The following is a 26,956-nucleotide window of genomic DNA, read 5'->3' as shown; positions in this document are numbered from 1 at the left end:
AAGTCCACACCGATAGACAATCGTTCGCAGACACGCGTTGCAGTCGATCGGCATTTGTCTTTCGTGGAAAATTTGTAGACGACGGAAGACAAAATTAGACAAACCACGTGCACATTAACAGACAATCGTTGACAGATGTGCGAAACAGCCTATAAAATGCACATCCGCGGACAAGTATTTTGTTCTCCATTGGAAAACAGGAGGCAACGTGTGCGGCCAAATGTAAGAAGAATGTGTTTCTTAGCCCGCTGTGCGATGATGAGATTTATGACATGGTATTTGCTATTGAGACGAAAGTCGAAGATGGAGAATTTGAAAATACACGCTGTTTATCGAAATCACTGCAACGCTATATATTTAATGTATCAAGTTAGGCGAGGCATCTTTTATAATAGGTGAACCTGTATAAAATGTCCGTTTATGTATCAGTGGATGGAATTTTCTGTTAGGTTCCACGCCATGAAATTGTGTGAAAGCTCTATTTATCATTTGAGATGTCCATGCTCTTTCTGATATTAAATTAAAATTCGAGTTAATACCTATCAGGAATAAAGATATGTTGGTCATCGTCATTGATCGCCTTGACTGCCTCGATGTTCTGGACATAACAGATGAAGTTCAAAGCATCGGCGCTGATCGCCGTGTCTGTTCTCCATCATGATTCATAACACATCACTGCTGACATCGGTCTCCATGATCAGATCTGATACCTTGAAAGAGTCTTATCTTCTCACACTGCGAATGTAAACCTGAATAATGTGCATTATAACCTGCCCAACTCATTTCCCGAGTAATTTGTAATCGACATCTATTTTTAATTTCCGTTAATACAGTATGTATGCAGTAAGTTTCCGGGTGTAAAACATGTCTGACAAATATTTATATTGCAGTTACGACAGAACTTCGTTTACTCGAGCTCTATTTATTTGAACTCTATTTATTTAGATATTTACATAACATGTATGTATGTGAAATATCATTTCAGTTAAATAGCGATGACAATTTGGATATAATGCCAATTTTGGAAGCAGTGGAATTAGTATCTAACGCAGTCGGAAAAACTACGGCTTTGATGGGAACCAAGACTATTCCTTATCGCTTTTTACCAAAAAATCATACGACGTATTACCATTATGACGGATCGTTAACTACTCCTGGATGCCAGGAAATTGTCATGTGGTATATTCTTGCCGACAAACTTACGTTATCAGAGCAGCAGGTAAATTTATTTCTCGATTTCATGATCTATTTATATATATCTAACAATGAACGTTTAACACGTTGACTGGCACGGTGATGATCGGTGAGCCACGTTGTTAAATTTTTTAAAACGATTAAAATAAGATAAATTTCCTGATCTGACAAAGGTTAAAGAATGTAAACGACACAGATAACATTATAATAGGATATAATACAAATACGATATAATATTTTGCAAGAATTAAATACTATGATGTAGTATATTTCAATTTATCGCGAGACTCAGGACAAAATACGCGTGCGATTTTACATATAGGTATATATTAAAATGCAACATCCTGTAGAATCTTTACTTTATTTTCTTGGTTTTCAGTTAAGCATCTTTAGAAGTGTTGGAACAAACAACGGTACACTGATCTTCAATCACAGACCAACGCAGAGTGTCGGAGAAAGGACAGTTTATCATCATTTGGACGGATATTCTGCCGCGACAACCCATTTGAGCAATTTACTGAACGTGTGCTTTAGTCTCTTACTAACCAAATTGTTATATTTCAAATAATTCCAGTTAACTTCACCTGTGAATTTAGAATTATCTAATCGCATAAAATGTGATCGATATATCGTTGACAGACATTCAGCTATTCGAGAAATTTTGTCGCATCTCACTCATACCGTGCATAATAATGGGATAATATTTTTTATGGTTATGATATAATCAAAGGATTATGATTGTAAGAGAGATAAATGCAGTACAGTAGCTCGTGAAAGCAAACACTTCTAGAGAAACTTTCGATAAATACAGAGCGTAAGAGAACATGTGGGACCCACTTCGGGCGTTGATTGCACTTCATCCTTCGCACATAGCAATAATGAGAGGGGGCAAGATAGGGGAAAGGAGAGTTCGGATGAAGCGAAGGAGGAGGAAGATGAATTAAGAGGTAGAAAAACAAATAAGGAAACTGGTCCGTATAAGTACTATTATGCGTTTCCATAATGATTCGTGACTGTTCACAAGTAACACAAGATTTGGTTCTAAAATGGTCCGTCTGATTTAATCGTAAATGTACGGTAACTTTTATATGGATTTTCGGAATGGTTTCATATTTTACTATATTATAATCACGACTGTTGTGTCACATTATAGTGCTGACAAAATTTCAAAATGTTTCGTATAATGCACGTAGTATATTCGTAACAAAGTTATATCGTAAGCGTTCGACGTGTACACGAGTAAGATTCAGTGACATATAACAATAAATCAAATGTATGCGACAGTGAAGCAAGTCATTATATGTGTAGAGCATATGAGAATGAATAATACAACCGCGTTGTATATAATTAGTGATGTGATAAACGACATGTGTACATAATGTATATCTTTGTAAATGATTTTATGTTTAACAAAAAACCAGCTAGAGTAGCATTTAGACATATTAACAACGTAGGTAACTGGCTAATCTTTCATCATTAATGATAATATTCTGTCACAATCGTTTTATGACGTATACTTCTTTCGGAGAATATAAAGATTATAAAATTAAAATTTTATTTGTTATCCTCTTTATGGTTAATTAAGAGTACGTAGCATAAGCATTTAAGGAACTAATTAAGTTTATTTGTATACTTGAATACGTAATTTCGAAAAATAGTGATCATATATATCTACTTATGGCAAGGAGCTACTTTGCTAAAGATAAGTAGCGTAATGTCGTTTTCTCTTTGACGACTTGGTTTTACATTGGATTATTTTATTATGTAAGAGCTTGCCGTCTTTTTGTTCTTCTGACTCGTTCGAACAACCAGTGGTAACGAATTCTATACTGGCACCATTGTCATCATTATTTATATTATTGAATACATTTCGTACGTTTACGTTGTATGTGCATTCACTTTGAAGATGTTTTATTTCAAGATGCGGTGTCTGAAAGCAATAAAGTGTGAAACAACATAAGTTGCATCCAATTTATATGGTATTTACGATCATCGGTAGTATTTGTATAGCAGATACAGCATTTATGAACATTAAATAACAGAATAAAGAAATAATTTCAAAAAAAAAAGACAGATAAATGAAAAAGTAACGCACAACATTTAAGTATAATTATATGTAAATATATATACTCTTACTCATAAGTATTAGGACACTTGTGAAAAATAAGATGCACCGAAGATATTTTTAAGAACTTATTAAGACTTGTAATTATTTCGCCTGTAACCTTGTTACATAAGCAATTCTTATATTCTATTCGATAATAAAAATTTCATCGATTATAAAAAGTACAATTAAATTTTTTTCTCGGTTATAGGTATTTCTCTGCCTTCGTTGTTAATGAATTTTGGCATTCGTGTCACTGGATTTTTATTCTATTTCATAATTGATTCCGTGAGCCAGATTCAAATTTGTTTTTTTAATTGATTTAAAATTTTCTGAATAAAAATCTATCAAATGACTGTGAACACGAATATGCGTATAATTACTAATTTATTGTGTTCTTATAACTCTTATGAATGACTTACGACATTACAACATTAACTTACATATGTATATGCATGTAATGCATACCTATGTAGATCAGTATATGCAGTAAATATTGAAATAAATTGGTGCTATGCTTTTTAACATGAAAGATTTATATCCTGGTGATCTCATGAGAAAGTATTAAGTATTGCTTGTAATTACCAATTGACCTAAAATACACATACTGTTACTACAAATCGATCAATGTGTCCAGATACTTATGAGAAGCATACTCATTAATTCGTTACTTTTTCTTACAATTTTTCTAAATAGATTTCACGATATGGATCGTCATCTTGCACGAATACAAAATTCTAGCGGATTAATTATTTTCCAAATAATCTAGCTCACTCATCACGTTCTGTGAAGAGACCTAGCAAGTGTTAATACTAATACTAATACCTATGAACAGAGGTGTATACATATAATACCTGAACAAGTTTCCACCAGGTTTTCTTCCGACGGGATATGAGTTTTTCCTGCGAAGCTGAGCAGGATGCCTCTCTCCAGGAGACGTTGTACGCCTTTACATCGTGGTTCATCGGCCAAACCAAACGTACCTTGACCTCGCCGCAGTGACAAGTCATTCGCCGTAGATGAAGATCGCCGTGGTATCGCTCGCATCTGCGAGATCGCCTCCCCAAATCGGCTTCAATGAAAGGGCACTTCTTCGTTTGTTATGCCAATTATTAGGCTCGACAAAAATACCAGTAGCAGATGGAAGAAGAGCAGGCTGGAATTTCATCTTACCGTATGCCATGTAATCGGTGCTATTGAAAACTTTCGAGGCTTTTCGCGACAACAATCGCCGGCCACCGTACAGTGCAACAGCTTGCACTTGAAGGAAGTACTGACACCTCAGTTCCAAATTTTTCAGTTCGTAACACGTTTTGTCCTAAAAATGTAAGGAAAAGAAAATCACTTTCGTTGCAAGTCATAGTGAAGATATATAGGGTGTATCATAATACGCGGGGCCCATGTTAGGATGTCACGAACATTTGTCATTGTTTTTTGGGCCTTCTGTCTACTCTTCAATTCGGTCCCACATATTATGAAGCACACACCCTGTTATACGCCCTGCACATTGCGCATCAACCATCCTGTAGTTATTTGTAAATCAACGTACATTTATGAAAGAATTGTTTTAGATATAATGATAGGTTTCAGATTGAAAGTAGACAACTAGGAAAAAGAGTGAAAACTAGAATATAATTTGTGATACTTGTAGTTACTTGTAAACCAATGTATATTTATGGAAGAATTAGAAAATTTAGTGTAAAGTGAAGTTTCTTATCGCTTTAATATCTCACATAATTTACACAAAAAAAAAGTGCATATGTTAAAAGAATGGTAAGAATAGAATGTGTAACGATACTTCTGTATTGTAATTACGTAAATCTTACTTTCAGAACTGTTCTATGATAAACGAGAATGGAATCATTAGTCGGTCCGTGAACAAGGCGGCTCCAAAACACTTTGTAAAATGTTATCGGCACATCCGAAGCTGGTTTACTCCATCTTAGAGTAATACGCAGTTTTCCATCTACCAGTCGCGCATCGGATAGAGTCAAGTTTTGTGGTTCTTTTGGATTCCGTGGGTCTAAAAGTAATAAATTACCCTTTAAATTTATAATATGACATCCGCAAAGAAAACTTCCCTCTCTTCTCTACTTTCTGTCGCAAAACTTCGTGAAAGCTAATTCCATGTTTCCGTAATTGTTAATTTATGATATTGTAAGTACCTGTGCGATGTTTCTGATGTCTCGATGATAAATATACACTGCGTTTATGCATTATAAACTATACAAGGCTATCTTCTGTCATACAAAGACAATTAAAGGGAGACCTAGAAAGTTGTAATTACATGACGAACGATCGACGGTTCAACCGAAAGAAGTTTAAATTGCACATGATATATTATGCACGTCAGTGTATGGTGCTACTGGTAAAAATGATAAATGGATAAGCAGATCATCGATGGAATGACAAGGTGCAGTATTACCAAATATTTCAGACCGATAAAACATTCGCGAGCCTCTCTATCGACGAAAAGCATACCGTTGACTATTAACATATCGTTTTAAGCGATAGTAGACTAATAGTAAAGAATTTATTAAAAAATCAGATATTTTATCAACTACATATTTTCGTTGCAGCTGACTCTTAATTCGTTCCACGTGACAAATGGAACATCTGTATTACATTTTACGTAGCTATAACGTATTAATTTATCTAGGACAGTTTCGTATTTGTATTATTGTATATTATACGAATTAGACGTAAAGAAATCTTTCATAAATAAAAGGGAAAGAAAATTTATGGAAACAAATTTATGAAGAAAAATTCGTTCTAATAACTCGTTATTACGTCTGTTAGTCGTTGTTATGACTGTACAGTGATAAGATGAAGTGAGATATAGAGCACAGCTCAGAGAACCCATCTATAATTACAAATTAATTACGTATCATATATTCTTGTTCTTACTATCGAAAAGAATTAGTTAGCCAGCGGAATGGATTTTCGAGATTTGAATCCTTTTAACATTTTTTTAAGCACGCTTTCGGCCAATGTTTTGCCGATGTCGAGTAGAGAAACGAAATTACCCATCTTTTTCAAAATCTACTCGATCATCATTTGGTTAATAGAAGTGACATATTTTATTGCTTGTGTTGTCGGAATTTTGACCGTATCGAGGGAAAAAGCATTGAAGGATGGAACGGTAAACCTTGTGATCGCGATAGAAGTGCTCGTGCTAATGATTTATATGCATAATCGTAAGAATTTACTACGTGGATTAATTGGAAAATTAAACCATCTTATCGAGGACAATAAAATACTTCGGAATATGATAGTTAGCGCACTGGAACCAATGGAAAAGCCGTTGAAAATTTATACGGTTGCTAGCGTTGGTTCGCTCGCTCTTTGGATATCATTGCCGCTTATCGAAGTTTTCCGGAAGAATGAGTTCCGTTATTCGGATTATCGAGTGCCATTCGTTCTATCCAAGGAACCTTTCCCACTCAACGTTTTCGTTGGCGGCGTCATCTTCCAGATCGTCGGCGGTACATACACGCTAATCAGAAAGATTAGTTTAGATATCTACACAATGTACATCATTCTGTTAACGACGGCTCAATACAAGTATCTTCGAATGAAATTTGCGACGATATTCGAACAGAAACCCGAAACTTTAAACGGTTCGTACAACGATATTATCCGGCAGAAAGTCTCCTTTAGGAACGAACGGATGATCCAGGAAATGAGACTGTTGACCCGCCATTACGAAACTGTAGTTGAGTAAGTATAAGAACGCGATCAGTATAAATATTCATGATATATAAATGAAAGTATATATTAGCTCGTAGAGGTATAAGCGCAAAAATATTTTTATTACACGATAAGCTTGTTTCATGAATACCTACACGATAGCGTCGCGTTAAAACGTAAAGGAGGCGAAAAAAAGAAATACTTGTACAAGTGACAATTTCTGGTTTGTTGGAGTTTTATCGTGTAAAAAGCGTACTGCTTTGTAACAACTACGTGCACTGCTGTGTATACGACAATTCCTGAGCGACGCCAGTAGTTGGCCGCAAATCGTACGACGTTATTAGCACGTTAGAAGTCGTACAGCGTTTGCACTTTCGTTTTCTTACAGTACCATTTTACGTTACATATACGGTATTAGTTTTTTCTTTACGTTTCGCACTCGAACAAATAAACGCTCTATTCTAATAACTCATCACTGTGAGAATTGATTGTCTCTTCCATGTTGGTCTTTACAATTAGTGGAGCGTTCAGAGCGTTCAATATCTATTGTCAATATTTCGCAGTTCTCAACATCGTGTTACGCAAAAATCTCTGTATATCGTCGATACAATGTTGTCAGTGCTTGATGAAAAATTGCATTTTCCTTGTGCGTTCAACATTATTCAAGATACATTACGTTTCGAGTTAGCGTTTAGCGACGCCTAATTAAAAGAAGCCATTATTTTAACATTATCAGTGGAAAGACTACAGAAATGGCTTTTAAGAAGAGAAATGTGTTTCCACGCGGATTAAAAATATGTTTCAACGAACACTCTCGTCGATGTTCGATAATATTGAGAATATTATATTGCACATACATTGATCGTCCGACTGTACCTATAACGTTGAGAACCGTGATATATTGATAATAATATTGATTATGTGATAATAATGTTGATAATAATAAGATTAAGATGAAAGAAAAAACAAAAGAGTTATCAGAGTTGTACTCTTTGAACATTTTTTAATTAGAGAAAACACAATTTAAATATCCTTTGATTTTATATAGACATAGTATATGTATAATTCGAAATAAAAATACGATCGATTTGAAGTGGTATGATGATACACGATTAAGACTTAAACGATATGCTAACAAGTTTTGATGGCAAATGTTTGCAATCTGGCAATCGCGTTTGCTATACATTTTAATTTTATTTTAGGAATAAATATTCACGAAAATATTGCTCTTTTCACATATATCAAATATCTCAAAAGATTTTTTATGAAAATTTTGAACATACATAATTCTTATATAGCCAAAAATACTAACAGGAAAAATATACATTAATTTGTCTTGAATAATGTATTTTGAAGAAATATTGAAACATTTTTCTTGCCTCAACATGTACGAGATTTACACAATAATATGAAAAATGGATAATTTGAAAAATATACATTATATATACATAATGAATGTAATATACATGAAATTGTGTGAAATTTTCCAATTTTTGACGACTTTGTAGATGTGACATTTTTTTGATGACATTTATCGTCGTAATAAAATTTCATAATTATTGTAGGATTGCTGTTATGTTGAAGAAATTGCTTTTTCTAAACGTCGGAGTTCATTACATAAACAACGTTTTCCGGTTCTGCTTTCTAAGTTTTATGTTCGTAATGGTATATTTTAAGTTCCAACTTTTTAATACAGAATTTTGTTTCCTAGTAAATTCTGTTTCTCCTGTAACTGCTTATCTTGTGCAGACGACAACTATTTACTTTTTCAGAGTACTAATATGTTTTCCGAAAGATGTTTAGTTATATTGTATACAATTGGTGCGCTGATACAATTTTATATATTGTGCTATTGTATCCAAGAGCTACTCGACGCGGTAAGATCTTTTAAACAGTATAAATAGTACGATGATATTGTTTTCTGCTAGTTAATCTCTCTTGGTTAATAAGATACATATGTTTTAGTAATAGCAATGCAATAAACAAGAAAGGCTATATACACATATATAAACATTAAATTTATATACATCCATGAATTTTAATAATATCAGGTATACAAATGAATAAGCCAAATTTTGTTTAAACGTAAAAAGATTGACAGTAAAATGAAATGGTTCCTCCGTCCTTTTGTCGCTACGTATTGTTAACATCTTACTATTGAAAACGACATTTCATTTAGCGTAGTTTCGATAACTACGAAATGGTAGTAAAAATATAATCCTAAAAAATTCAATTTATAAGTGACAACGGAAAAAGGTGCATATTCGTCACTGTATTTTTCATGAATTGCCACAAGGAAAAAATGCTGAAAAAACATGTGAATCGATCTGCAACTTTCTCGCTGGAGATATTGTATCGTACGATGAGTGTGCGTTTTGTTTTAAACGGTTTGAGAATCGGCGACTTCTGATTGATCGACAAGCAGAACGCTCTGAAAGCTCACGAAAGTGCGATCACGACGATTTTAAAAGCAACTACTGACTGAGAGTTCAATGCAAACGTAAAAGCAGCTTGCGCAGCAGCTAAAGGTAATACAGCAGATCATTCGAATCACCTACACGAAGTGGGAAAGATCCGGAAAGAAGAGAGGTGGGTGTCCTATAGGATTGCTGCATGATAGCGCCAGACCTTAAGTTGCTTTTGATGCAAAAGACATCGCAACGAGTCTCAGATGGGAAGTTACGCAATATCTGGTATATTCAGCTGACATTGCTCCATCAAACTAACACCTGTTTCGGTCGATGTAGTCACTTTCAACCATTTGACGAAATATAAAAATAGCTGGACCACTTCATCGTAACAAATACGCCTAAAGTACGATTTAAAGTTATAGAAAACAATGGTGGTTATTTTGAGTGGAAAATTTGTTTCACTCTTTTTAAAAATAAATCTTGGATCTGTGAAAAAATCGAATTATTCATTTGTACACCTAATATAGTTTATGTAATAAGATTAATATATTTACACATAATAATGCGTTATATATACATATATACATATATACAATTGTACAATGTATTAATATCCATTCGAAATTCCTAGAGCAACGCTGTAGCTGACGATGTAATATATGAAAAGTGGTATTTGCACGACGTACCACTGCAACGTGCACTTCTTATGGTAATTTCTGCCAACAAACTAGAGTGCAAATTATCTAACTCTCGACACATTGATTTAACTCTGTCGTCATTCATGTCGGTAAGTGTACTGTCTTAATAATAATAATTACTATTACTTGATAATTATGCTACCTGTTACATACAATACGTCCAGAAGTAAATCGAATCAATTGACCAATTGCCAAATTGTTTTATATAGAATTTCTTTTGTTATTGTATTTTTATCTTTAACGTATAACGGCGCAATTTGATCGATTTGCTTTAGGCAAGGCCGGATCGAAGCTTTTGGTGGTCCTGGGACTATGGACCCAGCGTTGGGCCCTTTCGTAGAAAGACGAGGGGAGGCATTTAAGATGAAATAAATTTACGTAAATGTGAAATAAAATTTAGTTTCCAATAAATTATATTTCAAAATTAGTTAGCCGTTTTTAAATTTCTATTCGTATTTAGGAATATCTTTTCAATGGTTTCGGAAATTTAGGATTCTTGAATGACTAGGCTCATGGCTATAGCTCCCCTCCTCTAGAACTCTTTTAATCCGGGCCTAACTTTTAGACAGGACATCTATATATAATTATAGATAATTTAATTAACTACTCCCTACTTAACTATTTTTTCGCTGTTTTTCTAGATCCTAAATCAAGCATATTCCGTATGCTTATTGTTTCTTAAATCAAGACCTGATTAAAATTGAATATTATAACGTTATGCAACGTAACATATCTTAATCGTTAATTGATCTCTACGATATAATTAAATATAGCATCGTAAATAAAGTATTTATTTAATTACAATGTAATATTAACGTTTGAAGAATATGATTATATTTTATGTGATAAAACAATTAATACGGCCATAAATTAAATATGTATGTAGATCAAAATTAAAAATGTATTATATTTCAGCAATAACTACAATATTCGCTTAATTTCGATTTCAAGATAACTGGTACTCACAAATTGGATTACCGCGAACAGTTTCTCGCTTCTGTTAACCATTAAGTAACACAAATGATCGGCAAAAACCAAGTACACGTAAAATACTCATTCGCGATAATCTTTCATCATATTTCGAGTCGTGACACAGAAGTTGTTGCATCAACTTCAGTAGGAAGAATAACAACGTTCGCTGTGTGCACTTTGATTTTTTCCCTGCGTGATTTCCATGTCTTTTGCAACGTGTAGCAAAAGCAGGATATTTTTCAGAATGAACGACGAAAAAAGGAAGTGACTTAAAGTGGTTACAGGAAACCAAAGACAAATTTTCCGCAACTAAACTCGACTGCTTGTTAAATTGATTCCTTGTCACGATAAGTGTTTATAGATAGCTAGTAATCGAGTTTGGTAATTGAGATAGCAAGTAATAGTTAATTTCACGCACTATTTCCATCTGGAAACAAGTTTGCAGAGACCCGATTTTAAATCAGGACAACGTGCTGCTCGCTTCAAAACTGGAATAAGCATGTTTCGTGCGTACTTGCGTTGTTCTTTGGACGCAATAAGAGTAACGCAGAGAAACCTTGGATGAATTCTTTTTCTTCTCTAACTGTCGCGTATTGCTCGGATTCTCGCGGAAGAATCGTAAGTTCTCTTGAGGAGCGATTGCTGGATGGTTAGAGCTAATTCGTTTGCAAAGACTATGCAATATTAATTAAGTGGTTTTGAGGCCATTCCCTTCTAAAGCTAAGTCTACATTTGACAATAAACGTGAACCAATTGTAACATGACGAGTGGCGCTTTTCGCGCGGAAGTGTCCTGCTCCAGATATTTGGCAATCGTTTATCGCACGCTATTCGGAATAATGTAACGCTTACCTTTTGTTTTAAAAGGTTTGGAAGGCTCCGAGTATCCTCGGGATCCATTTGCATTGATGGCTGCTACACGAAATTGATACCAGTGTCCTGTCTTTAATCGTTCTCGAATCGTTGCGTGTGACTTCGATGAAACGTGACGAACAATCCATGGACTTGATCTGGATTCCAGGTACCTTGGTCCAAGTAAATGTCGTTCCTCCACCAAATACCTCACACCTTTGATTCCGGTAGACTCATCGATACGCTGTGCCTTAGAATTATACCAAGTCAAAAAAACTAAGTTGTTCTTTTGTTGCCTGATTTGGACATTCCTGGGTATCACGGGTAAATCTGAAAAAAAAGAAGAAAAATGCAAAAATGTGAATTTTATCTTGGTTTGTGCGTAAATATGTACAATTCCCGCTGAAAAGTTTGGAGCACCGTCTCCAATTTCAAGTTACGATAAACGGTTGAAATTCTCCCAGGATAAGCAACACGATATTTACATCGTCGCTTCTTACACGAAACAACAAATACAGAGATAGTGCTGTGTCCGAATATTAATGACAGTAACTGTGTTTCAATGCCGCATAACATTTAGTCTTGCAGGAAGGCCTGTATCGAATGACTTACTTGAGTCAACTGCTGTCGAAATACGCTGTAATATACTGTTCTAAACTGTGGTTATTATCAACTGTCATAAGCTCTTATAAACTGTTGTTGCAAAAGCTTGTGTCTTAAAAAAAAAAAAAAATTCTCGGTCGGATGTGAAATAATTTAAAAAGTTTGAAGCTCAAGAGATTGGAATGCTGGTCTGTTAATGATTTTTCGAGCACAGCGTTCGAAATTTTGCTTGTCGATTGGTTTTCATTGAATGCAGTGAATTTGTAATTAGCGTGCTTCTATGGTATCACGTACGCTTCCCCATGCATCTCTATTGTATGGTACAGCTTTGTGAAGAGAAGGTGGTCCTTTGTACCGGGATGTGTCTGAAGCTTCGGACTATAATTAGGCAAAGTGGTGGTTTTGGCTTTCGATAAAGCGCAGAGTTACGCTCAGCTAATTTCTAGACTGCGGTTTTTCATGCATAAAAGTGTAAAATTGCACAGAATGCACGTACTGTGTGCAGATATATGAAATATCCAAAGCATAGTGCTTTCTATTATATAATACTGTGTAAATAAAACAATTTTCTACCCTGATCGTATTTTTTCAATTGTATTATCAAATAAATGAATTTGCATAAAAATCCACGATCTATTAATCGTTTTAACCAATCGGAAACTTCGAATTAATTATATTCGTAGACATGGGCATGCCAATTTCGGTGTACTTTCTTCGAAAACATGTAAACGAAAATCCTCAAGCGTCTTAATCCGGCCAGACGGAGTAAGTTTCGGATATTTCTATAAAGTAAGAATTAAACAAAGATTTATTCTATATTTGCGTTAGTGACTAAGAAGGTGCGTTAAGTCGAATATTAAGTCTTTTATGCAAAAATTCCTGCATATTATTGTAATGTGGATTGATGTAACATAAAGTAAATTAAAAATTCAACTTTTTCAAGTTTTAGAATTAGACCATTTTTGTAGTCACCAGCGCATTTATTCCTCTCTTTGGTAAACAGTCATAAAAAGACATCCACCTCCGATTGTAGTCACCTTAAGTATCGTTGAGTAAGGTTTCAGTTGGGACTCTCCGTTTATCGAATAGTTATTGTCAAGAAGAGTTTTTACGAACGTGTAAACAGTAGTTTATTTATTGATACAATAGTGAGTATCAGTATCTTTACTGAAAAAAATCTTGTAAATTGTTTGTATCTCGAATAAATATAAATAATTTAATTAATTAATTAGTTATTCGTAAAGCATGCAAAATCAGTGTTACAAGCGCATCACCTGCAGATACAATCACACTAATACACGCGTACTGCCTCTCATACAATGAATAGTTTTAGACTGTAAATTGGAGAAATTACGTTCGTGTAAAGAAACCTTAATTATAAATGACAAATAAAATCTAATGCGTACCAGTTACATTGTCTAAACCGACGGGATGCATGCATGTGACACCGCAATCATGTCTGCAACATTTTGCTAAATCTGGGCAACGAGAGTCATTGACGCAAGCTATCAAACAAACAGCTTCAAAGGGTGACATGGATGCTTTATCAGGACAGTGACCAGGTTTTGTGTAATTGGATGCCAAGCAATTTTCCATACACTAAAACAAAACAATACATCGAACAGTTATACTCACATGTATGTACAATATATTATATATTCTGTATAAGAAAATAAATATACAAAAAAGAGAAAGTAATATAAATAAAAAATTGTTAAATATATATCAGGGAAGATTCTATCTCTTTCTGGTTAAATCGTTTCGTTTTCAACATCCAGAAATGCTATTTATATTAAAATTAAAATTGTACCTCCACATTTACCGATATTGGTCTTCGTACAAGTAACATTTTCAAGAAAAACAAATTTTTGTTTTCCAAATGGCACCTACAGCCTTTTTTATTTTCACTCTTCAACTGTTTTGGATATCTGAACGTGTCGAGTTCGTACACTTAAACCAATTTCAATCTCAAACATTTCTCTCTTTTATGTTTCCTCGAACAAGTTTCTTGCTAGCCTACACAATATGGTTTTCATCAAAATACGCCTCTAATCATCGAAAAAATTTATCTTTCACGATATAGGATGCGTCACTCTTGTGCTATCCGACTTCTGTGGACACACCTTCCCGGGAACGTTGCCTTCTTACTTAAACTGTTTACGTTGCCTAGCAAAAGAGGAGGAATTTCCATAATTGCGAAGAAATCGTATTCTTGCCTTTTGCGACGTAACATCTTTATTTCGGTGAATCATTCTACGTATATTTTTAACCCATTGTTGGCGGTATACTGTGAAATAAATTTTGCCGCAGTTGCCGCGTATTTTTCGAAAATATGTCAATGTTTGTGAAGTGAAAATCGTCGATTCTCACGTTTCTCGTCAGCAGTGTATTAATATACAATGCCTTGCTATACAATGTCTATATAAAACGTATCGAACACCATTATACTTATTATACGGAGTGTAATAGAACATATGGAACTCGTTTCCTGAGGTGATTGTATATCTAAGAACAATGAAAAAAGTTCCTGTAAACATATCCTCTATCTGTCTTGCTTTATGAGATGTAACGAATTTTGCAAACAGAGCAAACTTTATTGAAAATGTTGAAATATCAGGGATCAGAATAGAACAAGCTTTTCAACAAATTCGGGAAACACCAGTAATCGTTCAAAGTGCAAAACGTCTATAGATTTGCCTTGAAATGCAAGGTGGTGATTTTCAGCAACTTCTCTAAAGGCGATTAGATAAGACAAAATCGAAAAAGAAAATTCGTCGTGTCTCATACACGAAGACAGATACACGGTATGTTTATATGAATATTTTTTCATTGTTGTTAGATATACAATCAGCTCAGGTGCCACATGTTCTGTCACATCCTGTATATTATATAATTACATATCAATTAATTAAGTCGAAATGTATTAAATTTTGCCTCATTTAATAGTTTCACGGGACTACACTAATTTGATACTATGGAAATTAAATATATAGAATCTGTTTAAAAGATACCTCATTAGAAGCAAAGGTATGTGTGAATATTATTTGTAGCCATTGTACAATATTGATATTTTTAATGCGAACTGAGTCACGAAAATTATCACGAATGTATGAATTTTCAGTTTCGTAATCCACACACGTATTCGGTTGGTAATAATTATCTGGAAAGTGGCCATCATTATGGTAATTTCCTAGCTCATTCACTTAATGACTTAATACATTGCAAACAGTGCTGTAAACAGCACATTGCGCCGGCAGGATAAAATATCCCAGCTTCTCTTCTGTATATCGTCAAGTTAACATTTGCAAATCGTTATCGATTTGCCTGATAAAAATGAAAGTGAATAGATCGTCTAGAACGTTTTAACGCTATGTGTCTTAACGTATCGACAAAATGCATGGAACTTCTTCCATCACGCGGTGCGAGGATCCTTCGATAGAAGGAGCCAAGTCATTTTATACAGGATCCAGATTGGCCACGCGAGACTTTCTCACGAATTCCTTCTATAGAGAATATCCCCCCTCCCCTCCCCCCACTGTAGTATGTGCCAATGTCCTCTTGAATATATATTGACTTTTTGTAAAGAAACCGAAACCTCACGAAATGGGGCCAAACTTCTCAAATCACTGAAGGAATTCTTCCACGATACAAAGAATGTTGAGAATCTTTTCAAATTTACCCAGAGCAATAAACGCCTTTACTATTCCATTTAACTGTCACTAATCGTCGGTACACGTCGCTAATGATCCAAACCTTGATGTTAAATAAAGAAAAAAAATCGTCTAAATAGTTTTAGTGGAGCTAAGGTTTTTATTATAACGCTTTACATTTAAGAAATAATGTAATTTCATCGAGAGATTTTTGTGACCGACTGTATGTATCTCATTTGTGGCGTTACGTAAGGAGAACATTTCCTTACTGTTCTTAAAATATCCTTTGATATTGTGGCAGGAGAAAGGGAAGTGTCCTAGAATTCGTTCTTTTTGTCTCTGAAGTAATGCAAGAAGCACGACACCGACTAACTGGATGGCAATCAGAAACAGGATCATGAGACGGCCATAATCGTTAAAGACCTTATATGCAAATTTTCTCTATTCATTTACGAAGGTTTTCGGTTGCATTCACCGAGATCCGGGTTGCGTTATCTTAGAAACTTCTTCCTCGAGCTTAGAATCCACAAGTTTAGCTGAACTTTGGATAAGATATCAGCACTACAAATTTGTTGTTATGATTGTTTCTTTTCGGGGCCTTTTTTGATCGCTAAAGTCGAATATAAGAGCCATTTTCCATGGAAATGAACGGTTTTGAGAATTCAGTCTTATGAACATTTGGCCGACGAACGCCTTGACTGTAGAAATCCGCGTAGAATCGTCATCATGTATGTGAAGTAGACAAGTGATGTCGCATTAACAGTGCTCCAAACGTTAATTTTGCTGCTTATTACTTATCGCTCTCTGTAGGATCATGAACTAACCGATCGATTCACGACAACCGGTAAATATAAAATAACCGCAACCTTACCCCAATATTCACGGTACAAATGTATGCAGAGAGTGGTCCATACAATGGGTTAAGAGCATCAAATTTTAAAAAGATATTGTCAAAATCCATGAACATGTCACGCATCAACAAGTTGGCTGAGATTTTGTACACCACTTCCAGCTTTAGTGATCTCGAGAACCACTAAAAAGTGTCATTCTAGTCGAATATTTTCCAGTGCGAATACTATACTAGAGCCCGAATTTCTACAAGCAACTTTTTCTATCATTCTTAATCCCCACATTGTGTTTATGTGTGTGAATGAACGGACGTGTGTGTAGATGATCAAGTGAGAATACAAGGTAATAGGTAAAACGATTGTAAACGGAGTTCCTTTTATGATCCGGAGGCTAAAAATAAACTATAGTATTAGATAATTGCACCATGCAAAATCATTTCGATAATAAGGATGCTCTTTATGACAATAATGTACATAGATCTGGATGAATAGAAATTTCATAGGAGAAGCATTAATTCAAAGATGTCGAAGAAAAACGAGGAAAAGTCACGTTAAGAAAAAGTATAACAGTTTAATATGAAGTTATTCACAGGAACAGGAACAGTTGTGGATAACTTGCTGTAATGATTTCCGTATTTCGAACGGTAAAATAGTTAATAGTTAGATGTTTATACTAATTACTTAAACTGTCTAATAAGTTCAAGTTAGATCTTTGAAAAAACGACACGAATTCAGCTTGATAATATAAATACAGTGGGTCACAAAAGTACTCGAATACTTGCCACAGAATTCTTTCGTAAGTATATTACACGAATTACACGAAACTTTTTGGAATTTCGTTAACAGTATTAGATATGACCACCGTGATTATATGTAATAGTAAAATTTCCGAAATCGATTTTAAAATTTACATAGAAGATACAAGACAATTATTGGAAACATACACTTATTGTTAGTGAGAAATTAGGACGCAGCATACAAAGTAGTCTCGAACACGCGACAATAGATGCTACTTTTCCTGTAAACGACTGCAAAATTGCGACACATTGCAAAGAAAACAAATTCGAAATTGGAACTTTAACATTTTTGCACAAGAAACTTTTCGTAGACCTTTTGCAGACCTTCACCAAGAGGTGGATAGAATAACGTTACGATACTCGTGATAAATCATTTTCCAACACCTTGTAGAATGAACGAATCGTTTTTATTTTATTAGTAGCATTTGGATCCTAAGAAGTGCACCTTGAATATTGAATTTGGTTCGATTTATAGATACATACTGAACTTAATTAATTGTATGTACACGTACCTTAAACGCCAAGGAAAATGGATTGAGCTCAAACGCTGTATGCACGAGACTATCGTGTGGTGTGTACGAGCGAAGCCTTTCCAGGGATTGCATTAACTTAAACACGACACATTTCGCCTCCACGGAGGACTCTGTGCATACTATGTAACATCTTCATACACTAGAACGATGATTCATAGCATAATGCCGACCACGTGCTTTGGTACTCGGGAGGATTGCTCTTTCGCTTATTCTCATTTTCTATTTCTCTTCTCTTCCGCAACAAGACTGTATAATCTGATCATCAGTTGAACGCGGTAAACGGAAAGAGAGCTTCAACTAGATACAATAACTGCTTGCCACTGAATCTCAGTTACACGCGAGCCGTACTATACTTTAGATATATACTATATATTTTTCGATATTAGGTATTCTATGTACTTTGCGTATATATCGAAGACATCAAAATATCCTTTCTCCAAGTAGTCGTATCCTTAGCTTTCACAAAACTGCGAACAAAGCTTTCTGCGACTATGTCGTTATATTGAAATGTTGCCTGTTGGCGGGGAGGGATAGGCAGGTGCAACTACGAATGCGATATAATTAGATTCAGAGGTGGAGTTATAACGGGAAATATAAATATCGTAGAATGGGTAGATTATCAGATTATTTAGAAAAAGGGGACAAGGGAGTCAGAAACTAATTGCTAAGATTAGGTGCAAAAGTATAGGAGAGGCAAATAGATATTGTATGGTAAAAGAACGGAGGTGGTGTGTTTTATGCGAAGGAGGATTGGGAACACTGAAACACTGGGTGGGAGAATGTGGAGGAATTGAGGACAGAAGAATAACATTAAAGGAAATTGTTGAGACGAAGAAAAGATGAAAGAATGGTTAACGAAACTAGAAAGAAAGAAGGAGTGTATGAGAGTGGGTGGGGGAGAGAGGAAAAGTGAATAGAGGAGACAGACACATGGCAAAGCCAAAGAAAGTATGTGCAATGGAAATGTCACATTACATTTAAATAATTAAGTATAGAGTAACTAAAGCATAATTAAGAGTAAGTTCAAATATATATGTAACAACCTAGTGTATGTCGAGCCTGTATGACTGTGAGAATGAGAAATCCATGTAGATCAATCTCGTTTTATAGCCGGCAGGCAAAAATGAATAAAAAGCAGATATATATTTAATCATAAAGTGACATTAAGATAAAGAGGCAATAGAACTATACTTACTATGATCCTACTTCATCAATCTTTCTATTTAGAACATAATACTTGAGTCTATCGCTAATTGAGAGCACTTTGGGACTGAAAAAGGGAAAATGACGAATGTGAGAGGGTGAAAGCTGAGAGTAAAAGTGAACGAAGACGGAAGATGGGAATGGAATGGCTTCAGATTTGAGAACTTCGTATCTAACAGAAAATTTTGTATAATATTATTCAAACCAATTGAAATTTACAACAGGCCAGAGTGATATTAGATAAGTCTTTACTTCAATCTCTATTTTCATGTCTAATGTACATATTTTTGTATATGTGGAATTACTTAAAACACAGATGACGACATTAAGTATACCTCTTACATAATTACCATGAATTTTGACGATATTGTGCAATTCTGCATTGTTTTTTATTTCTAATTCTGTCACATTGTTTGCATAATTATAAAATATTTTCATGGTGCTGCGGAAGTTATGTCGAACGGTAACGAACCCATAAAGAAGAGTAGCGGTTTCTTAAATAAACTTTTCGCCAGTTATGCAAGATTGTAAATTGCAAAAATTGTTAAAATTTTGAGCAACTTTTTCTTATACGTATAGTCGTAGTTCCGCCTTGGATTTCAAATCATCAAGCAATTTACGTTTAATACTACGTGTATTATTTAACGATTTACTTTACAATTTACCTTAAAAATGTTCGTCCCGTAAAGAATTTGTCAATGACGGTAGATACATTTTTTACCAAATGAATTAGAATACAACGTTCCATATACATCAATCTATGCATCGAAAACTACTTTACGCTAGCTTCGCCGGCCGCGGCGGCCTGTCATTATTTAGCCCAACCCACAAACCATGGATCTTTCTTTTTTATTTATACAGTACTGCAGATGATTATCACATCATTGACTCGGGTTTGATATTAAAGCAATTTTGGCAACGTTGTGCAATTTTGTATTATATTGTTTGCATAATTATATGTCTTATAATTATAGGTCTATAAATTCACTGTGACCCCAAAGGACTGCCGTACATTTTGCTGCCGTAACAGGGATATACATTATTCGAACGATCGAAGGAACTGGTCAGCGTACTTATTGGCCTACTTTTTGCAAGTAATGTAGGAGCGGATGTATCCTTACGCCGCGAGGATAATCTGGGGCCATTGACCAGCTGTACTGCACTTTATTTCATTCATATATCGCACAACTTTTTAAAATTGTGACTATAATGCATGACGTTGAATGTTTGATTACAAACCAATACAGAATTTCTATACGTATTTACTAATTAAACTTCAAATTTTACTATTGTAGTCAGGATAATCGTGTCTGATTACAGTGCCATTAAAATTTCAAAAAGTTTCGTGTAACACATAAAATACATTGATAAACTGTGCTAAATGTTTCAACACTTTCATCAGCTACTGTACGTATTTGTGTTACGTTATGCATTAACTCAAACGCTTGATTCTTCAGATTCGGCCGTGATTGGACCTTATAGAAGAGACGCGAAGTATCTCACATGGATATAGGTACCGTCGCCACGTGGTCCTGTTAGTATAGAATAATTCAATTACACTGCCCGTACGCAGGACGGAAGAATCAAACGATCTCAACATACGCAGACAATGCGGCCCGACATCCACGGTACTTTCACATCTTTGATCGATCGTACGATCGACAGCCAGTTGATGTTGATAGACGATTGATAAAAAGAACCGTCGGAGATTTCCACGTGCTGTCAGATTAAAAACTTATTCTATCATCGTCGTCGAATCTACCGAACAAGAAACAAATGTCTGGAAGGCTGAAAAGATTTAAGCCATCAGACTCGATTGGAACAAGCAAATTCTATGAGCAACAAATACAGAGAAATAAATGAAGTATCGACGGATGCTTGAATATCTCTGTAAATATGTCTATACTCTGAATTGTATACCACAGTCCTGTTTCTTCGATACAACTTAAAATTTTAATAGGCTTTAAAATATACAAATATTTCGTTCTGCTTTTGGCAATTCATCGCATAAGCTTTCCAGAACCCGACAAGTTGCTCTTTAAATTATTTGCCATTGCATACAGATACGCGTAGTATTAGTTGTGTTCGTGAAATGTTCAGAGTATTAAATAGTATTAATAGTGGGAATATTAGTATTAGCAGTAGTAAATTAGCAGTAACTTTGATGTGTAGAAAGTATTTACACGTTGCAGTACTTACTTCATCAGGATAATTGCCACCGCAACGAACATCGCATCTAGCAACTCTGATAGTGTCGTACTCTTCGATGTACTTGGTCCAAGATGCGAAACATCCTGGTAAAAGTAACCACCAAAGCCACCATTCTGCGAAAAAATTAACGCTAATATTGAATAACATGGTGGCGAGTGAAATAAATTTCAACTTCGATGAAACAAAACGCGATGAGCTTAAGACGAATCGAATTACATTTACTTCTTTTCGAAAGGTTGATACCGATACGAATACCAGTAAGTCAATACACTTTCCAAACATGACATATTATACACTGGCGATATAGACGAAAGAAATGTGAACAGCTATTATCTTTAGACTGCGAATTTTATTATTTTAATAATAATTATTATAATTATTTTATGTCGCAATTTTTCATAGATACGGTTAAAAGAATCCGATCTTGGCAGGATTTACCTTTCGAAGGACTTGCGAAACCCTCGATGCTGCGGCACATTCCGTTTGAAGAGTAATATATTCCGAATAGTCTGTTAAATTTACCCTTAAGTCTCTTACAATTACGTAAAAATCTATAGTCTGATTATCATATTCTTTTTATAGCCAGACACGCTTCCTGATACTGCAATTTTGATTTTTGTGGACAAGGACGATACAGATCAAATACAGATCATCGTCAAAATAACCATCGAATGAAGTACTGTAAGTTGATTAACAGACTGATACGAACTTATGAATATTTAATATGTTACGCGTGTTGTACAAACAATTGAGTCGGTTCTTTGCTAAATCTGTTAATTCTGCGAAACAAAAAATATAAAAAATTGATGAAATTATATCAGACATTAATACGCATGGACAAATAAAGTAAGTGCTTTGGCACCAAAATTTGAAAAATTTCGAAAGTGAAATTAACCACTTTATCCTGTGAATGGATCAATTAATAATGGGAAAGATATAAATATGTTACTTGTAAATCCGGTTATAACGACCAATCATAGATTACGAAAAAATAACTTACACGAAGCTGAAAACTATGTCACAGACAAAATCGAAATACACGAGATAAAACGATCGATACTATTAATGCCAAGCTGTTTGGTAACTGATGGTACAAACGACTAGAGGGTGATTCTACATGAAAAGATGAGTAGGAAAGGAAGAATAACATTTTTTCATTTAAGGCTTCGTTTTTGAAAAAATCAATTTTAAAACCCAAATACATATGCATATACACATGTATGTATAACATATGTATACCGTGTGTGTATAAATATACCGTAAGTAGAATTTTGTGAATTTATTAAAGACGACGAAGATGAGGAGATATAATTATTTACGACTATATTTACATACTTTATAACTTTCAGTACAATGCTTTAATTATAACTTTAATTAAATAAAAGAAACAATGTTCTATACTTTCTGTTCTACTCCTGTATTAATGAAACAAAACATAAATTGCTAAAGGAAATTTAAATATATCTTACTTGATAATATCTACTTTGAATGTTCCGTAGTTAAAAGCCATATGAATAGCGTACAAGTATGCATGTGTATGCGATATACATACATATTAATTTCGACAGAGTTTTATGCATTTGTAGGAAATTTGAAATTGCAAAGATGCGCATGGCATGTGAAATTACACGAAATATTCAAAGTACAGTACTTATAATATTCAATGGATGAAGTAAATTTCTATTTAAATTCTATCCGCTTGATTAGGTTTACGAAAATACAAATTTGCATAAAAATCCGCAGTCAATAATCGCAAACAGTTCACGAAAGTACACGATTTGTATTTACAAAATTCTAACGTATTCTTAAGTGTACAAATTGCTGACAGTGTAGCGCGACATTTTGTATAAACAGATGGATGTTTCTACTTTAGTAACTCGGCTTTCGCTACTAAATACGCAAATCGTTCGGATTTGCCGTGCAAATACCAAGTCCATGTAGCGAAGTGTCGGCATATTAATCACGCATATCGTTGGACCTCTGTTACCAAGTACGTGATCAGAATTTCATCGATATGTTCCGTGTGTGTAATTGCGTCGTTGAATTATAGAAATCGTTCGTCCAAATTTCATCTGCGTATTCATCCTAAATACTGCAACGCGTCGCAAAATTCATTGAAAATTATTTATTTCTCTTTCAACTCTGCTGTCCTTCTCGCTTCTTCTTCGCGTTTGTATCTCTTCGGATGTCTTCTCTGTTCTTGAACTATTTTATTCGTAGAAAGGGTAGAATACACTCGAAAAAAGAAAAAGAAAAAAAAATTCAATCGAAATTATGTATATTTTAATGATATCTGTTGAAATATAACATGCATTTAGGATCACGTGCAAGCGAAGAGGACAACAGGATTAATGTCAATCTAATATCAAGCTGGTGTATCAGTTGCTCCGATATTTATTTTATTGAATTGTCTATTGGGATTTTTCATCCTCGTCAGTTTTGTGTACAAACAACTAAATCTCCCTTTAACTTCGTTTTTCTTATTCTTTTTTGTGATTATAGTTTATAATCAATCATATATACACAGGCTGTCCCGCGACGCGAGGACAATCGACATGGAGATGATTCTACAATTAAAAATAAGCCAAAAATAAAGAATACAATTTGTTCGTCCGTGGCCTCGTTTTCGAGAAGATCGAGTTTGAAAATCTGTCAAGTAGACAAACTTGGCCAAGTGCCGGCAAAGTTTAATTAAAATTCCGTATTATTTCCGTTTAAGGCCTGGTTTTCAAGAAAATTAAATTTGAACATCTTCGGTTAAAGACTAATTCTAATGCACGATACATTTTCAAATGTATCCTCTTTAAAAACAAACCATCGTATAAACAAAATTTTATTCTACATTTCTGACTTATTTTCACATGTAGTTTAATCTCTTGCCGATCATTTACGCCTGTTCACTCTGCAATTAGCCAAGTTTAACTATATATACTTGCCAAATTTTCAAACCCGATCTTAATAACGGGACGTGATATAAAAAAGTTGTATTCTTTCTCTTTCGATTCACTTCTACGTGTAGAATAAGTCGATTGTCCACGAGTCGCGAGACACTCTGTATATCTATAGATACGGGGTGTCTGTTAACTGGTAGTACAAACTATCGGGGGATGATTCCGCATGAAAAAATAAATGGAAAAGAAAGAATAAAATTTGTTCGTTGAAGGTTTCGTTTTCGAAAAAATAAAGCCTGGAAATCAAGTATGTACATGTATACGTACATGTATGCGAAGTCTCAAACGAAGAAATTTTATTCTTCCTTTTCCATTTATTTTTTCACGTAGAATTACCACTTGGCTGTTTGTATTACCAGTTACCAGATACCCTGTGTACATTATGTTCATTTTCACACCTTCAAGTTGCCCACAAATGCATAAAAATCTCCCTTCTACTTATCACATATTTAATATCGTAGCCACGCTGCTTTTCTTAATTAAAATCCAATTTAGTTTCACACGTCTCCATACGATCGCTATTACATTCAATCTCCGAGAAATATTTACTTCCCTTTTATTAATATTACATAAATATCGTAAAATAACTTGTAGGTATTGTGATTTCAGTCGGGAAAAAAGCTGGTAAAAGAATCCTTTGTATCTTAACGAGCTCATTTGTGTAACTTCAATCGTTTAAAATCACTAAAGAAGTAGGTAAGAGGTATTTTAAAAAACCGGTTCAATTATCGTGGTACAGCTACACTGTGGTTCGCGATAGCCAAATAAAGAAAGAAATTAAATGGATTCCTCGTATTTCTGAAATACTTCTATTTTACATAAATGCTTATGATTGTTTCATGTTAATCTGATACCTTATACACACACACGGTATTCATTTTATTTGATCATTTATTTTATTTGATCTTCAAACCATTTGTGTGCTTTATTGAGATTGACTGATAGAGGAACGAGTGGATGAATTTGTAATAGAAAAATATATTGAAATAAGTATAGGTACAAGCACAGGTATAGTGTATGCTGATCCAGATCCTCACTATAACAGCGTTACAATACAATAGGAAGAAGACAGGGAACACGTTCATATATTTATAGCAAAGGACATTACCAAAAAGTTAACCTGTGTGCGTAGCTCTAGCTGAAGGTTACAAGAAACAACAATAGAAATCTACTTATAGCTTTTTTGTTTCTAGATCTTGTAATCCAAAACAAAATTTATATTCAAGGGCACAATAATACGGACAATAATCCTTATTCCGAATTTTCTTTTTGTTTCCCTAAATTCTATTCTCTTCGTAACAACGATTTTCAGGTCACCGATATACAAAAGAAATGTTGTAGAGTTTTTCTTGAAGTAATTACTTCAACATGCCTCTTATATAGAAATTGCAAATAAGTGTGACAATTAAGCAATATATAGGTATATATTATAGGTATATATAGGTATATATTATATAGGTGAACTTCAAACAAATTGCTAGGATTTTTACAACAGTACGATTTAAATATTTTTATTTTGTTTTACTTTGAAGTAACGTTTCATTTGAAATTTTTCTTAGTCAATTTACATCGTCAAATTTGGTTTTTTAAATACTTACATTTTAAGCTGTGATTACGAAAGGAAATTCTAACTATACGCTTAATACCTGTTTCAATCACTATTTCTTTCTACATCTATTTTATAGAATTCTGTTTTTCCGCAATTTCTACGAACTTGTAGAATCTTCTGTTCGTGTCCTTAATTCGCGGAATGAACTCGCGTATTTTTGCCACCTTGATAAAACAATCAATTACTATATACTATATTCTATTTCAACGTGTCTTTCAACAGTGTTGATGAGCCAGACAATGGTGAGAGAGTGAAAAAACCCTATTGTAGTAGCAGAGACCTAACAGTCATTTGACATACGTACGTTTTAAAATAGTCGGTAACGCCAAGTCAAAGCATGATTTTACAGCGTAACTCGAGCCTCCAGCTACGTGCATCAGGGGTGTCAAAGGACTTCCGTGCGTTGGAAGAGGCAGCGGGCAGAAGCGCCGGAAGCGGAGCGGCATATCCACGGAGACGTCGTTGGTCGGTCAACAAAGTACCGGAAGGATCTTCGTGTGCGATCGAGTAGCGCGCAGCGAACCGGTAAAACCAAAGACGGAGTGAACCGATCGCGGTGAACCGTTCGAACTGAGATCGGGCTTACTTTCTTGCGCGGTCTGATCCTCTCCTGCACTTCTCTGGCACTTCT

General features: G+C 34.6%; 3 protein-coding genes across 6 annotated transcripts in view; 2 read left to right on the top strand and 1 right to left on the bottom strand.

Moving 5' to 3' along the window:
- The window catches only part of LOC117156408 (carbonic anhydrase 6), an 11,708-nt gene extending 9,131 nt beyond the window's left edge, over positions 1-2,577 (top strand). For all 4 annotated transcript variants that reach the window (XM_076618339.1, XM_076618340.1, XM_076618341.1 and 1 more), the window contains 2 exons: positions 986-1,219; positions 1,574-2,577. In XM_076618339.1, the coding sequence (XP_076474454.1) occupies positions 986-1,219; positions 1,574-1,762 (423 nt within the window). In that variant the 3' untranslated portion in view covers positions 1,763-2,577. The remainder of the gene's footprint in view (positions 1-985; positions 1,220-1,573) is intronic.
- On the bottom strand, positions 1,537-26,956 carry Kal1 (anosmin-1 Kallmann syndrome 1). The gene is made up of 8 exons (XM_033333383.2): positions 26,630-26,956; positions 21,754-21,878; positions 13,930-14,122; positions 11,921-12,250; positions 5,125-5,321; positions 4,472-4,616; positions 4,153-4,370; positions 1,537-3,124 (listed from the first exon to the last, which is right to left on the bottom strand). Exons 1-8 carry the CDS (start codon positions 26,769-26,771, stop codon positions 2,891-2,893), a joined length of 1,584 nt encoding a protein of 527 aa, XP_033189274.2. The 5' UTR covers positions 26,772-26,956; the 3' UTR covers positions 1,537-2,890.
- Positions 6,234-10,896, top strand: LOC117156409 (uncharacterized). The gene is made up of 5 exons (XM_033333387.2): positions 6,234-7,018; positions 8,554-8,653; positions 8,761-8,865; positions 10,031-10,186; positions 10,739-10,896. The coding sequence occupies exons 1-5, from the start codon at positions 6,234-6,236 to the stop codon at positions 10,793-10,795; spliced, it is 1,203 nt and encodes a 400-aa protein (XP_033189278.2). The 3' UTR covers positions 10,796-10,896.

This window comes from Bombus vancouverensis, chromosome 5 (assembly GCF_051014615.1).
Source record: "Bombus vancouverensis nearcticus chromosome 5, iyBomVanc1_principal, whole genome shotgun sequence".
NCBI classification, from domain to species: Eukaryota; Metazoa; Arthropoda; class Insecta; order Hymenoptera; family Apidae; genus Bombus; species Bombus vancouverensis.
Note: the sequence above shows the minus strand (reverse complement) of the source record. Positions and strands in the feature narration are given on the sequence as shown.

Excerpts from the sequence above, each read along its gene's own strand:
- LOC117156409 (XM_033333387.2), top strand. The coding sequence starts at position 6,234 with ATGGATTTTCGAGATTTGAATCCTTTTAACATTTTTTTAAGCACGCTT. Across the intron at positions 7,019-8,553 it reads CATTACGAAACTGTAGTTGA|GATTGCTGTTATGTTGAAGA; the intron begins GTAAGTATAAGA and ends TAATTATTGTAG. Across the intron at positions 10,187-10,738 it reads CTCTGTCGTCATTCATGTCG|ATCCTAAATCAAGCATATTC; the intron begins GTAAGTGTACTG and ends CTGTTTTTCTAG.
- Kal1 (XM_033333383.2), bottom strand. The coding sequence starts at position 26,771 with ATGCCGCTCCGCTTCCGGCGCTTCTGCCCGCTGCCTCTTCCAACGCAC. Across the intron at positions 5,322-11,920 it reads CAAACCTTTTAAAACAAAAG|ACCCACGGAATCCAAAAGAA; the intron begins GTAAGCGTTACA and ends TATTACTTTTAG. Across the intron at positions 4,371-4,471 it reads CACCGATTACATGGCATACG|CCGATTTGGGGAGGCGATCT; the intron begins GTAAGATGAAAT and ends CTTTCATTGAAG.